This window comes from Gorilla gorilla, chromosome 17, assembly GCF_029281585.2.
Source record: "Gorilla gorilla gorilla isolate KB3781 chromosome 17, NHGRI_mGorGor1-v2.1_pri, whole genome shotgun sequence".
NCBI classification, from domain to species: Eukaryota; Metazoa; Chordata; class Mammalia; order Primates; family Hominidae; genus Gorilla; species Gorilla gorilla.
Genome location: NC_073241.2, coordinates 86,984,756 through 86,996,904, shown reverse-complemented (window position 1 = coordinate 86,996,904; position 12,149 = coordinate 86,984,756). Strand labels below are relative to the sequence as shown.

Genomic DNA, 12,149 nt, shown 5'->3' with positions numbered 1-12,149 from the left:
GCTACATAACCATACTAGGTTGTAGTCTTACTATGTGTGTGGTCCCCAAGAACTCCACTAACTTCAAGTTGTAGCGCGAAGGAAGGAAAGCATTCATATGTGACAGGATGACAGAGCTGACTATAGGTCACATCTTGTCTAGCCAAGATGGCAGAAGTGGTTCAACTGATTGAGTATTTGGTGTCTCATGCCTGTAATCCCAGCACTTTGGGAGGCCAAGGCGGGTGTATCACCTGAGGTCAGGAGTTCAAGACCAGCCTGGCCAACATGGTGAAACCCCGTCTCCACTAAAAATACAAAAAAATTAACTGGGTGTGGTCGTGGGCACCTGTAATCCCAGCTACTTGGGAGGCTGAGGCAGGAGAATCGCTTGAACCCCAGAGGGAGAGGGTAGAGTGAGCCGAGATCGTACCATTGCACTCCAGCCTGGGCAACAAGAGCAAAACTTGATCAAAATAAAAAAGATGTGACTATAAAGTAATGAGATGTTTACTGGTTCATGTTGAAACTGTTTAAAATGTTTAAATCAGGCTGGGCGCAGTAGCTCACACCTGTAATCCCAGTACTTTGGGAGGGTGAGGTGGCAGATCACGAGGTTAACAGATCAAGACCATCCTGGCCAACATGGTGAAACCCCGTCTCTACCAAAAATACAAAGATTAGCCAGGTGCAGTGACACCTGCCTGTAATCCCAGCTACTCAGGAGGCTGAGGCAGGAGAATGGTGTGAACCCGGGAGGCAGAGGCTGCAGTGAGCCGAGATCGCATCACTGCACTCAAGCCTGGGCGATAGAGCGAGACTCCATCTCAAAAAAAAAAAAGAAAAAGAAAAAGAAAAAAAAAGAAAATGTTTAAATCGTTCATCATGGGAAAATTGCCAGATACTCTTTTCCATTAAAAGCTTTGACCTCAGCTTTAACAATGGCTTGTGTATTTTAGAATTGGTTTGAGGGAATAATGCTTAGTGGAGAGTTCATAGGTGATTGGACTTGTATCACAGTTTGTTGGAACAAGTTATAAAGTTGTCAGGTTCGTGCTTACGTCATTACACCCCAAGGCAGCTCCCTTGGTCTGATATTTTCCTAGTCATGAAGAGAAAAAGAGAAAATGAGAAAATGAGAAAGGTAATAGAAGATTTAGAAGAAAGGTAAGCTTTTCCCTTTGGAAACTGGAATTGCAGTCCTGGACCCTATAGAAGTTTAGAAAAGCAAAGTCTATTATACAGTGATGTTTAGGCTGGGTGCAGTGGCTCCTGCCTGTAATCCCAGCACACTGGGAGGCTGAGTTGGGCAGATCACATGAGCTCGTGAGTTTAAGACCAGCATGATGAAACCCCATCTCTACAAAAAAAAGTACAAAAATTACCAGGCGTCGTGGTGCACACCTGTAGTCCCAGCTACTTGGGAGACTGAGGTGAGAGGATGGCTTCAGCCTGGAAGGCAGAGGTTGCAGTGAGCCAGGATTGCATCACTGAATCCCAGCCTGGATGATAAAGCCAGACCTTGTCTCAAAAAAAAAAAAAAAAAAAAAAAAAAGTAACATTTAATCCCCTCTCTAAAGTGTATTTGTACAGAATCCATCATGTTTAATGATCTCTTTTTAAATTCTGTTAGTATATTACTTCAAAGTAAAATTTCAGACTTGATCCTGAATTACATAAATTAACTATTCTTTGCATTGGTGGATTTATTTTTTTAAATAAAACAGATCTTTGCAAATGAAACTCTTAGAACCCTATGCCTTTGCTACAAGGAAATTGAAGAAAAAGAATTTACAGAATGGAATAAAAAGTTCATGGCTGCCAGTGTGGCCTCCACCAACCGGGACGAAGCTCTGGATAAAGTATATGAGGAGATTGAAAAAGACTTAATTGTGAGTTTTAGCCTTAATAACTTTTTCTTTGATATTCTAAGCAGAATTGAAATTTTTATTAAGTTTTATTGAATATTTGATCTCATGCTTAAGAGATAATTGTAACTTCAGCATTTGACACTGGCACAATGGAAGAAGGTTATTTCTTTTGTTCACCAAAATAGGAGCAGGACAGAAGTTGCCATTATGAGAAACCAAAAGACAAAATATATTAGGAGAAGTTCTAATTCAATTCCATAATTTGTATATCACTTATTAAAATTTATTATAATTTTTAAACAATAACAAGCCTGCATCTAATACTTATTACATTGGGGGAATTACTGAAACAATTCATATTCTGCAAAATCTTGAAATAAGAAAAATATATTGTTTCTAAAAGTTTTCCAAATTTAATACATAGTTTTTGTAGAGTTTAGATAAGTGGAAAATATTCAACAAATAGCTAGTTTTGCAACTGGTTTATGGTTTATATCAGTATAAAGCCACAAATACACAAGAAAAGTGTATTTTTAACGTCCTTGATTTTGTACTAGCATTTTTGTCTTGGTAAATTAAATAGTTCATCCTTTAGGGAAAAAGTTTTTAGCTGTGTTGGTTTGCAGTAATTGTGAAACATGGCAGCCTTCCCTGTCAACACTGGCCATTGGCCCCAGGAGAGCAGCAACCAGGATGTATAATTAGCCCTTCTTTTTACAGGTTGGCAACCTGTAATTACAGAAAACTTTTGGTTTGTTTGCTAATTCCTTTTTTTTTTTTTTAATATACATTCTAGCTCCTGGGAGCTACAGCTATTGAAGACAAGCTACAGGATGGAGTTCCAGAAACCATTTCAAAACTTGCAAAAGCTGACATTAAGATCTGGGTGCTTACTGGAGACAAAAAGGGTAATTCATTGTGCAGGGAAGCATATCTGTTTATTCACAAATATTTATAGCTGCCGTTTCCTTTGCCCAAGATGACCTCCTCAGACTTTTCATCCTGTACAAACACTGTTTCTTTGGACGGAAGATGCTTTTTCTGAGAAACCCTCCTCTGTTTTTCCAGCACATCCTTCTGCATCCTTTCCTGATCCCCCTCAGTAGCAGTTTCTTCCTTATAATTTAGCTCCTGGCCATGTCTTGCTGATTATAATTGGTCTTATCTCTCCAGCCAGACGTGGGCTCCCGTCCTGAAAGGGCCATCCCTCTTGTCCCTCTGTCCTTCCAGTGCTTTGACATTTGATGGGCACAGAGTAGAACAATACAAAGTACTGAACAATAACTTTGGTTTTCTTGCCAATTTTATTGCTTGGCAATAAAATTGTATACCTAAGGAAAGAACGATTTTAATTTTTTAACTTTAGAACTCAACAAGCACTTGTTTGGTATTGATACTTTACTTTGCAAGCCTTCCACAAGAAATCAAATAATGTCTCTTGCTCTGAAATCGTCAATGGGTTACACACTCTGCAAAGTTATGGGAAGCACAGCCCTGACCTTAAATAAATGCCAAATTGGGTGGTAATTTAAAAGGAAAAAAAATCTTCACGTAAGGGTTGGTGGAAATTATTATGCTTCCCTCTGCCCCCTTCCCTCCGCCAATAGCAGAGTAATTGAACCATGAACTGAGAGTGTTTAGTAATTTAATGAACATTGGTTTCTTAAATAACCCGTTTATATGTTTGATAATATAGCACATTTTATTATTGAAAACATTTCAAATTAGACTTTGACTTTCACTTGTTTTATTATGGAGAAAAGGATTTTTTTTCTGCATGTGATTCCTACAGATTGCTATAGAAAAATAGTGTATTTGTGTGAATCTGGTTATATTCATGAACTAAAAAATATCATTACTAGGTAAAATCAATTATTCAGTTCAACAGTAAGAATGAGCCTGGCAAACATGACGAAACCTCATCTCTAGAAAAAACACAAATTATTTGGTGGCTTGGCAGCGAGTTGCATAGTCCCAGCTACTTGGGGGCTGGGGATGGTGCTGAGATGGGAAGATCACTTGAATCCTGGAGGTTGAGGCTGCAGTGAGCAGAGATTGTGCCACTGCACTCCAGCCTAGGCAGTGGGAGTGAGATGCTGTCTCAAAAAACAAAATAAAATAAAATAAAAACAGCAGGAATAACATTTGAGTTAATTTTATTCTATTGTAGAAACTGCTGAAAATATAGGATTTGCTTGTGAACTTCTGACTGAAGACACCACCATCTGCTATGGGGAGGATATTAAGTGAGTAAAAGCCTGCAGTATGAAATTACGTAATAGCTCATCTTTCCAAATGCAAGACTGTCTGTAGAAAATAGCAGATATGAAGAAATAGGGGTTACGATGTGTCACTTGGGGCAGTTTCCTCATGTTTAAACGAGGCAAGACAACAACAGACAGTTCCAAGTAATCAAGGTGCAGCCTAAATTTGAGCGGATTTTACTTTTAGGGAAACTTGGGGCCCTTCAGAGGCCATTTTTCTCCATTCCTTCTCAGCTCAGGCCAGGCGCAGTGGCTCATGCCTGTAATCCCAGCCCTTTGGGAGGCCGAGGCGGGTGAATCACCTGAGGTCAGGAGTTCTAGACCAGCCTGGCCAACATGGTGAAACCCCGTCTCTACTAAAACTGCAAAAATTAGCTGGGTGTGGTGCCCGGTGCCTGTAATCTCAGCTACTCGGGAGGCTGAGGCAGGAGAATCACTTGAACCCAGGAGGCAGAGGTTGCAGTGAGCCAAGATCACGCCACTGTACTCCAGCCTAGGTGACAAGAGTCAAACTCTGTCTCATTAAAAAAAAAAAAAAAAAAAAAACTCGGTTCACCTACTAAAAAATCCGTAAAAAGCCTGTAATATCGCTAGCAAATTAATATGAATTAGAGTCCTATTTTGCTTTTTCTAGGAACTTTTACTTTTGAAAGGGAAATAGAAGAAAGGAAAAAAAAAACCCAAAACTTTTGCCGGAAGGAAATGTGTGGGTGGGTTACATCATGTAGGTCCCCTGTAATCTAGTCTAGGTGGGGCAGGCCTGATAATTCAAATGTTAGCATATGCTGAAACGTTTGTTAGCTTTGAATCAGAGTCGCAGCAGACCTGGAAATGTATGATGAAAAAGCCCTGTCTTGTTCTGAAGCTATAAATATGCTGCACACAGTTACTGTGATGTGTTTACTGATGGCCTGACAGTTCCTCAAGCTTTTTCCCTACAAAGCTTCTCTCAGGCCAGCATGAGGTCAGATTAAACTGTTAACATACACATTTGCCAGGTGTGATAAAGTGATGAGGGAATTGATGGTCAATATTAGTCTTATTTCTAATGATGGTGATAAAGCATTTTCTAGTTGTTCTAGTATATTAGGTATTCCGTCAAATTAGACAAAATCAGTAGCCTTATGATCTAAATCAGTTCCATTTAGAACTGATTTAGTTTATGTGCCCGAATAGAGGTACATAAGCCATGCCCCTTTGGCTTTTAGGTTTTAAAAAAGTAGCAACAGGCTGGGCACGGTGGCTCATGCTTGTAATACCAGCACATTGGGAGGCCGAGGCGGGTGGATCACGAGGTCAGGAGTTTGAGACCAGCCTGACTGATATGATGAAACCCCGTCTCTACTAAAAATACAAAAATTATCCAGGCATGGTGGCATGTGCCTGGAATCCCAGCTACTTGGGAGACTGAGGCAGGAGAATCGCTTGAACCTGGGAGGCAGAGGTTGCAGTGAGCCAAGATAGTGCCACTACACTCCTGCCTGGGTGACAGAGCAAGACTCCGTCTCAAAAAAAAAAAAGTAGCAACAGACAAATAAATGCTTAATGAGTTTGCTTTAGTAGTTTTGGGCTTCAAGTAATCTGATTAATTACTATATGGCTTTGTTTACTTTTTGTAGATGGGGCTGTAAAAAAATTTCTGGTTTCTCTTTTGAAAGTCTTAAAAATTGATCCCTAAGCTAAATTAAAAGATAAAATGTATGCAAGTAGCAAATGTTGTGACCATGCCCTTAGCTGAGTTTACCTTTATAGAGAGAGGAATCATCTTCCCAGGTGGCTCTTAAATTGATGATTCCTATAAAATGATTTGAATAGGTATCTTCATTTTTTTTCTCTTATGGCCTTTCAATGATTTGTCTTAGTCACTCACTTTTAACTTGAAAATGAGAATTAAATTGATGTGGAAAAGGGATACTAGATACTTAATCCTCTAGTGCAGTGATTCTCTGTGGGGAGTGAGTTTGCCTTCCAGGGACCCTTTCGCACTGTCCAGAGACGCTTGTTTCAACTGCAGAGAAGTGCTCATGGCTTCTAGTGGGTAGAGGCCAGGGATGCTGCTAAACATCCTCCAATGCAAGGGATGGCCACACAAAATAAAGGATTATTAGGCCCAAGACATCAAGAGTGCAAAGCCTGAGAAGCCTTCTTTGGAAGGAGAAGAACAATGGCTTTTTGTATGTAATAGTAAGAGTCCTGAGCCAGAAGTTACAAGATAACTGAGTCCTCATTCTAGTTTTCCTATCAACTTGCAGCAGGCAAATCACATCACCTTCCTCTGGTTTGATTTCCTTATTTGTAACATGAAGAGATTGGACAAGATATTTAAGGTCCCTTCCACTCCAAAATTTCATGACTCATTTTTCTATCACATGAAAGTGTTACATGTGGCCTTGTCACATATATCATTTTAACACAAACATTTAATTTGTTGATATAAAGCACTGAGAATTTCTCAAACACAGATATAATTTTGTTTATATGAAAATAAGTTTATTCCTAACAAACAATAGCCAGTATTCTAATTCAGATCAAGATTGCCTTTCCTTTTTTTTTTTTTTTTCTTAGAAAGATTCTGTCACCCAGGCTGGAGTGCAGTGGTGCAATCTTGGCTCATTGCAACCTCCGCCTCTTGGGTTCAAGTGATCCTCATTCCTCAGCCTCCCAAGTAACTGGGATTACAGGCACCGCCACCACGCCTGGGTAATTTTTGTATTTTTAGTAGAGACAGAGTTTCAGTATGTTGGCTAGTCTGACCTCGAACTCCTGACCTCGACTGATCTGCCCGTCTCAGCCTCCCAAAGTGCTGGGATTACAGGCGTGAGCCACAGTGCCTGGCCTAAGATTGCCTTTCTTCTGTTGCTGTGTATACATTTTCAACTGTATCTTCCTTTGACTGTCTTTGAAAAATGATGAATTACATGGTACCCCCATGGTGGACGAATCGAGACATAGTAAAATTACATGTCGCTCAGTTAAAAAAAAAAAAAAAGGGCTGGCCAGGCGTGGTGGCTCATGCCTGTAATCCCAGCACTGTGGGGGGCTGAGGCAGGTGGATCATTAAGTCAAGAGATTGAGACCATCCTGGCCAACATGGTGAAACCCTGTCTCTACTAAAAATACAAAAATTAGCTGGGCGTGGTGGTGCCCGTCTGTAGTCCCAGCTACTTGGGAGGCTGAGGTGGAAGAATAGCTTGAACCTAGGAGGTGGATGTTGCAGTGAGCTGAGATAACACCACTGCACTCCAGCCTGGTGACAGAGCGAGACTCTGTCTCAAAAAAAAAAAAAAAAAAAAAAAAAATGGGCAAAGCACTTTGAGTAGACATTTTTCCAAAGAGGACATGCAAATGGCTGATAAACATGTGAAAGGAGGCTCATCATCACTAATCATTAGGGGAAGATAAATCAAAACCAAAGCAAGATAACACCTCACACCCTTTAGGATGGCTACTATCAAAAACAAAACACAACAGAAAATAACAATCATTGTTGAAGGAACCTTTGTGTGTTGTTGATGAAATATATAAAATGGTGCAGCCACTATGCAAAACAGTATGCTGATGTTTCAAAAAATTTCAAAAAGGATTATCATATGATTCAACAATCCCACTTCTGGGTATATCCACAAAATAATTGAAAGCAGGATCTCAAAGAGATACATGCACACCCATGTTCATAGCAACACTGTTCACAGTAGCCAAGAGATGGACGCAACCCAGGTGCCCATCAGTGAGTGAATGGATAAACAGAATGTGGTGCCTCCACATAATGGAATATATTCAACTTTAAAAAGGAAGGAAATTATGACATATGTTATATAGATGAACCTTGAAGACATTAAGCTAAGTGAAATAAACCAGTCACAGAAAGACAAATACTGTTTGATTTCACATATATGAGGTATCTAGAGTGCTCAAATTCATTCAGACAGAAAGTTAACTGGAAGTTACCAGGGACTGGAGGGCGAGTGAGATGAGGTGTTATTGTTTAATAGGTACAGAGTTTCAGTTTTGCAAGATGAAAAAGTTCTAGAGATTGGTTGGATAACAATGTGACTATAGTTAACACTACTAAGTTGTACACTTAAAAATGGTCAAAGCCCGGGATATCGCAAAACCCTATTGCTACAAAAAATACAAAAATTAGCCAGGCGTGATAGCGTGTGCCTATAGTCCCAGCAACTCAGGAGGCTGAGGCAGGAGAATCACTTGAGGCTGGGAGGTCGAGGCTGCAGTGATCCATGATCATGCCACTGCTCTCCAGCCTGGGTGACAGAGTGAGACCCTCTCTCAAAAAAATTATAATGAAAATAAAATAAATAAACAAAAATAGGTAAGATGGTAAGCTTTGTTTTTTTGTCAGAATTTTTTTTAAGTCAAAGTTATCTCAGAGTCAAGGGCCTATTTATGGTCTTACACTTTAAACACTGAAATTTGGTTTCCCCTAGTTCTCTTCTTCATGCAAGGATGGAAAACCAGAGGAATAGAGGTGGCGTCTATGCAAAGTTTGCACCTCCTGTGCAGGAACCTTTTTTTCCACCCGGTGGAAACCGTGCCTTAATCATCACTGGTTCTTGGTTGGTACGTATCATTAGTGTATCTGTGCCTTTAACTCAAAAGAAAGAAGTTCATTTGGAGCCACTTTTAGATGCTTTCACATGTTAACTGCCAACCTAAAAGTCTCTTAGCCTATACATGAAAGTGTGGTTTTTCCAAGTTTGAGACTTAATAATATATGATATATGAAAGGATGTATACCAAAGAGGTAAAAGTGGTTATCTTGGTTTATTAATTAATGGGTTTTTTCATTTTCTTCTTTATAGTTTGTTGGATTTTCTAAATTTTTGTTGCATGTATATTTTATAAGCTGGATGTGGTGGCATGCGCCTGTAGTCCCAGCTCCTCTGGAGGTTGAAGCAGGAGGGTGGTTTGAGCTTAGGTGTTCGAGGCTGCAGCATGCAATGATCACACTTGTGAATGAATAGCCACTGCACTTCAACCCAGGCTACACAGCAAGACCCCATCTCCATTAAAAAAAATATATATATATAGCTGAGCACGGCGGTGGCTAACGCCTGTACTCCCAGCACTTTGGGAGGCCAAGGCGGGCAGATCACAAGGTCAGGAGATGGAGACCGTCCTGGCCAATATGGTGAAACCCCGTCTCTACTAAAATACAAAAAAATAATTAGCCAGGCGTGGTGGAGCACACCTGTAGTCCCGGCTACTCAGGAGGCTGAGGCAGGGAAATTGCTTGAACCTGGGAGGCAGAGGTTACAGTGAGCCGAGATCGTGCCACTGCATTCCAGCCTGGCAACAGAGTGAGACTCCATCTCAAAAAAATATATATACATGTTTTGGTTATAAAATCAAATTTATTTGTCAAATATAATCAGTGACATAATCCAAAAATTATCCTTCACATAATTTAAATCTTGGGAATGGTACTCCTGGGATAAAACTAAAGTGAATGTAACCTTTTCCCTCTCTGATTTCACAGAATGAAATTCTTCTCGAGAAAAAGACCAAGAGAAATAAGATTCTGAAGCTGAAGTTCCCAAGAACAGAAGAAGAAAGACGGATGCGGACCCAAAGTAAAAGGAGGCTAGAAGCTAAGAAAGAGCAGCAGCAGAAAAACTTTGTGGACCTGGCCTGTGAGTGCAGCGCAGTCATCTGCTGCCGCGTCACCCCCAAGCAGAAGGCCATGGTGGTGGACCTGGTGAAGAGGTACAAGAAAGCCATCACGCTGGCCATCGGAGATGGGGCCAATGACGTGAACATGATCAAAAGTGAGTCATGCACCCATGGTCAGTGGGGCCCAACGTGCTAGAGAGGAGAAATGGCTGGAATGTGTAGCGGGTGGATTTTCTTTTTTTAGATTTTACAGCTTAGGTTTTCATAGAGCAGATGTTTCATAAAGTGACTTAACCATGACAACGCCTGTGACCCTACCCCCAGAAAGCCCACAGCCCATCAGGAGGAAAGAGTATCACTGACAGGGCTTCTGAAGGATGCGAAGAGGAAAATAAGGTCTATGGGGGGTAATTTATCCTTATATTTTTATTCTTTTATATAGATGTTGTGTATTTTTTTCTTCTTACTGGTTCTTTTCCCATATTTCGGGTTTATTAAAAGCCCTGATATTGGCTGGGCACAGTGGCTCACGCCTATAATCCCAGCACTTTGGGAAGCCGAGGCAGGTGGATCACAAGGTCAGGAGTTCGAGACCAGCCTGATCAAGATGCTGAAACCCCGTCTCTATTAAAAATACAAAAATTAGCCAGGTGTGGTGGTGCACACCTGTAATCCCAGCTACTCGGGAGGCTGAGGCAGGAAAATCACTTGAACCCAGGAGGCGGAGGTTACAGTGAGCTGAGATCGTGCCACTGCACTCCAGCCTGGATGACAGAGTGAGACTCCATCTCAAAAAAACAAAACAAAACGAAAAACCCTGATATTTAGTACGTTTTGTAAGACATAAATTATTGAACTCTGGCTGGTGCTTGCTTTGACAATATCATTCTCCTTCATCTAAGCATTTCTTTCTGGGACTTTCTTCCTACCTTTGGTAAATCTGTGGGAACTTCATCATTGGGTCACCTGGTGTGAGTTTAGAGTAACACGTTTAGCACTGAAGAAAAGCTTCCACGTGCTCTCATCATCCTCCTCACCTCCCTAGAAGGCTGCCTTTTGCTGGATGCTAGAATTTAAGTCCACACAATTAAAATATTGAGTCCTGCCATGCAGAAATACAGTTGTGCTGGTATTAAAGCCTGCAGAAGCACACCCACAGCCCTCATCTCTATGTCTGAATTCTGTTCCTTTTTCCTCCCTCTGTCACTATAAGGGAGTATCTTGTATTAAAAATACTCAAACTAATGACCTGGATATTCGTCCTCATCCTATTGCCAAAATCCGGTGTCACCTTGGGCTTATGCTCAGGTTTCAGTTTTCTCATCGGAAAAGAAAATAATCCCTAATGTCACCTCCAGCTCTGTCATATTATTATCACTGAGCTGAAGTATTACCTGACTGTACACAGGTAATTGCACGTTCCTGTGGTGCTGGGTTGCTTAAATGCATTATATATAACTAGACTTTTCAGTCTATTTTGTGACTTATGAGTCTGTCTCTTTCTTTTCTTAGTCTCCTCCTCCTCCTTGATGTATACTAAGAATATTCCAACTTTATCTTCCTCAACAGGAGTCAGCTGTATGACGTATGTCATCTTGCCTTCTTTATCAGTGCGTATGTCTGTGGTCACTAGCAGTTTAATTCATCCACACTGTTTTTTTTTTTTTTTTTTTTTGCATGTGCTTGCCCTACCATGCGAATGGTATTGCTTGCTCGGAGTTAGATCTATCTCTTTCCTCCATAGCCAGCCAGCTCTAGTTTATTTTCCATTACGTACCTTTAACGTAACTAGCTGTGCCAAAAGGACAAGTCAAACATGATTTTTATTCAGTTATAAAGTAGCCTTCTAGATAATGGGAGGGGACGGGTTTGCTTTGGAGATTTATCAACTGATTATGTGACTTAGACTTGAAACATTTTGTTCCTCTGAGTTCACCAATACATAATGAGAGGGATTGCACAAAGTCAATGTAGATAATCTTAGAGGGGCTTGTTTTTCTTAAGTTGTCTTTTTTTTTTTTTTTTTGAGACGGAGTCTGGCTCTGTCGCCCAGGCTGGAGTGCAGTGGCGCAATCTCAGCTCACTGCAAGCTCCGCCTCCCGGGTTCACGCCATTCTCCTGCCTCAGCCTCCCGAGTAGCTGGGACTACAGGCGCCCGCCACTACGCCCGGTTAATTTTTTGTATTTTTAGTAGAGACGGGGTTTCACCATGTTAGCCAGGATGGTCTCGATCTCCTGACCTCGTGATCCGCCCGCCCCGGCCTCCCAAAGTGCTGGGATTACAGGCGTGAGCCACCGCGCCCGGCCCTTAAGTTGTCTTAACATTTTTATTAAGCACTGTTATATGCCAGGTGCATTTAAAAAATAAAACAAGGTCTCCCTCTGTGGCCCAGGCTGGAGTGCA

At 41.0% G+C, this 12,149-nt stretch overlaps 1 protein-coding gene across 3 annotated transcripts in view; it reads left to right on the top strand.

Moving 5' to 3' along the window:
• Positions 1 to 12,149, top strand: part of ATP8B1 (ATPase phospholipid transporting 8B1) — a 156,423-nt gene that overhangs the window by 128,780 nt on the left and 15,494 nt on the right. For all 3 annotated transcript variants that reach the window (XM_063699249.1, XM_055368209.2, XM_004059466.5), the window contains exons 18-22: positions 1,707 to 1,871; positions 2,647 to 2,758; positions 4,021 to 4,096; positions 8,560 to 8,692; positions 9,612 to 9,900. In XM_063699249.1, the coding sequence (XP_063555319.1) occupies positions 1,707 to 1,871; positions 2,647 to 2,758; positions 4,021 to 4,096; positions 8,560 to 8,692; positions 9,612 to 9,900 (775 nt within the window). The remainder of the gene's footprint in view (positions 1 to 1,706; positions 1,872 to 2,646; positions 2,759 to 4,020; positions 4,097 to 8,559; positions 8,693 to 9,611; positions 9,901 to 12,149) is intronic.